The sequence below is a fragment of the Eimeria maxima genome, genomic scaffold (assembly GCF_000499605.1).
Source record: "Eimeria maxima Weybridge genomic scaffold, Emw_scaff641, whole genome shotgun sequence".
Lineage (NCBI taxonomy): Eukaryota > Apicomplexa > Conoidasida > Eucoccidiorida > Eimeriidae > Eimeria > Eimeria maxima.
Genome location: NW_013563925.1, coordinates 10,963 through 13,199, shown reverse-complemented (window position 1 = coordinate 13,199; position 2,237 = coordinate 10,963). Strand labels below are relative to the sequence as shown.

Here is a 2,237-nt window from a genome sequence, read left to right as displayed (position 1 = left end):
ACCTACCTACCTAGCTACCTAGCTAGCTGGGGATAGGTATGGCTAGCTCTAGCTACCTAACTAGCTATCTATATGGATATATTTAGGTATGTATATATATATGTATATATATATATATAACATAATATACATTATTAGTAGTAATATAATATAGACATAAATATACACGTAGTTTATTTATTTATTTATTTATTTATTTATTTATTTATTTATTTATTTATTTATTTATTTATTTATTTATTCTAGGTAGCTAGATGTGTGTGCTGACCTCAAAGAAGCTAAGAGAGACATGTGTCTCCTTAGCTGCATGCATAACACGAAGAAAAGAGACAAAAAATTGTCTCTCTTTTATTAATTCATTATTTATTTTTATTCTTTCTCTTAATGATAATATATGAGGAGAAGAATACACTCCTACACGGTAACCTGCAGAAAAAAAAAAACAAAAAAAAAATCCTAAACCCTAAACCCTAAACCCTAAACCCTAAACCCTTATTTTCGTGAAAATTTTAAACCCTAAACCCTAAACCCTAAACACTTATTTTGGTGTACAGTGTAAACTCTTATCTATTCTGCTCTCTTAATAATAATATATGAGGAAATAAATACATATATACACGGTAAATTAAATATTTAAACCCTAAACCCTAAACCCTAAACCCTAATTACCTTTTGCCATTAGGCAAGAAGCCACCTTTAGACAAACACTCCCTTTTCCGTTTGTTCCTGAATACAACTCAACACAAACCCTAAACCCTAAACCCTAAACCCTAAAAATATAGAGAATCTTTGCTAACCCTCCCTCTCCCTCCTCCCTTTCCCTCAACATAAAAACAATCCCTCAAACCCTAAACCCTAAACCCTAAACCCTAAACCCTTACCAGCAACATGAATAACTTTATATTTATCCTGAGGGTTTCCTAATGCAGCAGCAACTTTCTTAACATCCTCTAACCCTAATTTCATCTTAGGGGCCCCCTCTAAACCCTTAAGGGCCTCCATATACACCTCATGGTCGCTCCTATTGTCCCCTTCTTGGGGGCCCTCAAGGGGGCCCCCTTGAGGGCCCCCTTCAGGGGCCCCTTGGGGGGGCCCTTCGGGGGATCCTCCTGGTGAAGGGGTACCGCTGTTATGCTCAGGGGGGCCCCCAGGAGGGGCCCCTATAGATACCTTAGGGGGCCCTGGATCTGATGCCTCCGCCATTTAGGGTTTAGGGTTTAGGGTTTAGGGTTTACAGGGGATAAGAAACAGGAATCCACGTATTGTTGTGGTTCCTTCTTGAGTGCTTATGCCTCTGCTGCTGCTGCTGCTTCTGCTGCTGTTGCTGCTGCTGCTGGTGCAGCAGAAGGCAGCAGAGGAGGGTTTATAGCTATAGTGTGTTGTTATTTATTTGTGTTGTTTGTGTTAAGAGGCAAAACCCTAATTATATTTAAATTCGAGGGTTTGCACTATTTATCGAGGGTTTAGGGTTTAGGGTTTAGGGTTTAGGGTTTTATGGTGTCTGGTGGGCACGGGGCTGCAGCCCTGCACGCAAGTGTTGCGTGGGGCGGCGCTTTGGAGGGTTTGGCTTCTACAAACCCTAAACCCTAAACCCTAAACCCTAAACCCTAGATAAAAAAATAAAAGCTTATTTTCTTGTTTATTCTTTTGTGGGGACCGCGTTGCTCTCCTTTGTTGCTACTGCGGCTCCTCCTTCTTCCTGCTTTTGGCTTCCAAACCCTAAACCCTAAACCCTAAACCCTAAACCCTTGCTTCTTAACCTTCTTTCTCTTATAAAGAAATGGCTCAGGACAAAAAAGTAAGACAAACCCTCATCTAAACCCTCGACCTTTTTTCTCTCCTATAACGTTGGTGTGTCTTCCTTGGTGCCCCTTTTGAGGGTTTAGGGTTTAGGGTTTAGAGGGTTTAGGGTTTGTCATAAAATGTTCTTCTTTTTTCCCTGCAGGACGTGGAGGCCCTCAGTGGGGCCCTCCAAAGAGTCACTGTTGGTGAGACACACCAAATTAGGGTTTAGGGTTTAGGGTTTAGGGTTTAGGAGTCTGGGGTGCACCACCTTATGTGCCTTTTTGTCTGTTGCTTCCGCTTCTTCGTTGCTGCTGTCAGCTTCTTGCTGCAACAGCAGCACCACCACAGCCACCAACAGCAGCAGCACCAACAGCAGCAGCACCAGCAGCAGCAGCAGCAGCAACAGCAGCAGCAGGATGAGGGTTTGTTGTTTTTTTTTTTTTTTTTTTTTT

The 2,237-nt window shown here is 41.9% G+C and overlaps 2 protein-coding genes across 2 annotated transcripts in view; one reads left to right on the top strand and one right to left on the bottom strand.

The window, feature by feature from the left end:
• Window positions 1–661: 661 nt before the first annotated feature.
• Window positions 662–1,203, bottom strand: EMWEY_00039680 (folylpolyglutamate synthase, putative; the record flags this gene model as incomplete). Its single annotated transcript, XM_013478744.1, has 2 exons — window positions 662–726; window positions 882–1,203. The coding sequence occupies 2 exons, from the start codon at window positions 1,201–1,203 to the stop codon at window positions 662–664; spliced, it is 387 nt and encodes a 128-aa protein (XP_013334198.1).
• Window positions 1,204–1,780: 577 nt separating this feature from the next.
• EMWEY_00039670 (nucleosome assembly protein, putative) overlaps window positions 1,781–2,237 on the top strand; it is a gene marked incomplete at both ends in the record, with an annotated part of 3,616 nt that continues 3,159 nt past the window's right edge. The window contains 2 exons of the mRNA XM_013478743.1: window positions 1,781–1,798; window positions 1,946–1,988. Coding sequence (XP_013334197.1) covers window positions 1,781–1,798; window positions 1,946–1,988 — 61 coding nt within the window. The remainder of the gene's footprint in view (window positions 1,799–1,945; window positions 1,989–2,237) is intronic.